At 42.8% G+C, this 1,369-nt stretch overlaps 1 protein-coding gene across 1 annotated transcript; it reads right to left on the bottom strand.

Annotated features, from left to right (window-relative positions):
* Positions 1–676: 676 nt before the first annotated feature.
* On the bottom strand, positions 677–1,084 carry LOC118022429 (60S ribosomal protein L32-like). Its single transcript, XM_035023202.1, has one exon. It carries the CDS (start codon positions 1,082–1,084, stop codon positions 677–679), a length of 408 nt encoding a protein of 135 aa, XP_034879093.1.
* Positions 1,085–1,369: the final 285 nt, after the last annotated feature.

The raw sequence follows: 1,369 nt of genomic DNA, 5'->3' as shown, positions 1-1,369 counted from the left end.
GGCAAGACAAAGCGGGGTTTAGGGTATAGGTGAAATGGATATGCATGGCAAGGAGAAAAGGTCCTGTATGCCCCCGCAGGAGCCAAGGAAGAAAGAAAAAGTGGAGATATTGAGATATATTAAGGCAGAAGGAAGGTAAGTAGGAGCAGCTCCCTTTCTCTTCTTAATGCTTGCCCTGAGTTTCTCTTTCAATTTAGCACAGAAATGCACAGTCTTGTCTCACTTTTTAAGTCATCACATGTGTATTACTCTTGGATCCTTAAGTATATTGACAACTTATACTTTCTCAGAAGCTATGGAAAATTAAATTTTAAATCAAGCAGGAAACTTACAAAGCATTTCATGATAATAATTAGCATGTACTATACCTATATTATGTACTAAGCACTGTTTTAAAGGTTTTTACATGTATTCTCTAGACAAATCTCCCCCATTCCTTCTCCTCCTCCCTCTTCTTTTTAACAGATGGCTAAATGAATATCCAAAGAGTCTAAATGGAGGGAAATCACACAGTAGCTATTGATAGTGTTAGAGATAATATTCCAGATGTCTCAACTTCCAGGTCTCAGCCTGCTCTTTATCAGGTTAAAGCCTGCCCTGGATCAGCACCTTCTTTGTTTTTTTGTAATTTTATGGTTTTATCAACCCCAATACAATGAGCACATAAGCTGTCTGCCTATTCACTTTCTTCCCTGTGTAGCCTGGCATTGGGATTGGTGACTCTGAAGGCCAGTGGGGCTGCTCTTTCCACAATGGCTTTGTGGTTCTTACAGGAGACATGGTGAGCAACCTCTGAACAGTAAGATCTGTTGCACATCAGGAACACTTCAAACTCCATGACACTGTAGACTAGGAACTTCCAAAAGCCACTGGGCAACAGGTGCTTTGTTTCCTTGTTGCTCCCGTAACCAAAGCTGGGCATCAAGATCTGACCTTTGAATCTTCTGTGCACCCTATTGTCAGTGCTCCTGGGTTTTTGCCAGTTGTGCTTAATTTTGACACATTGGTCTGACTGGTGCCAGATGAACTTCTTGGTCCTCTTTTTAAAGATCTTGGGCTTCACCCGAGGTCTGAAGGCCGCCATGAGTCTCAGTAGGAGATGGCTGTGCATTTGCAGGCAGCACGGAGGAAGAGAGGGCTAGATCAGTGCCTTCTAATGCTGGGTGATAAGTAAGCCGAACTCTTGTGGCATGTGGCCTCATTTTTAAGGTCTTCAGCCCCCAGACCTTGTCACAGTTTCTACCTCGGGCTCTTCTTTTTCCTTTTTTAAAGCTTCAGTCATAGAGAGAAGAATAATGCAGCCAATACTTGTCTTGCTGAGTTTTTATGAGCTTCTGTGCTGAGGACAGCATGCCAGAAGCTATTTTGG

The sequence above is a fragment of the Mirounga leonina genome, unplaced genomic scaffold (assembly GCF_011800145.1).
Source record: "Mirounga leonina isolate KUSES-001 unplaced genomic scaffold, KU_Mleo_1.0 Mir_176, whole genome shotgun sequence".
Lineage (NCBI taxonomy): Eukaryota > Metazoa > Chordata > Mammalia > Carnivora > Phocidae > Mirounga > Mirounga leonina.
Note: the sequence above shows the minus strand (reverse complement) of the source record. Positions and strands in the feature narration are given on the sequence as shown.

Bases quoted from the DNA above. Each gene is read 5' to 3' on its own strand.
- LOC118022429 (XM_035023202.1), bottom strand. From the start codon at position 1,084: ATGGCGGCCTTCAGACCTCGGGTGAAGCCCAAGATCTTTAAAAAGAGG.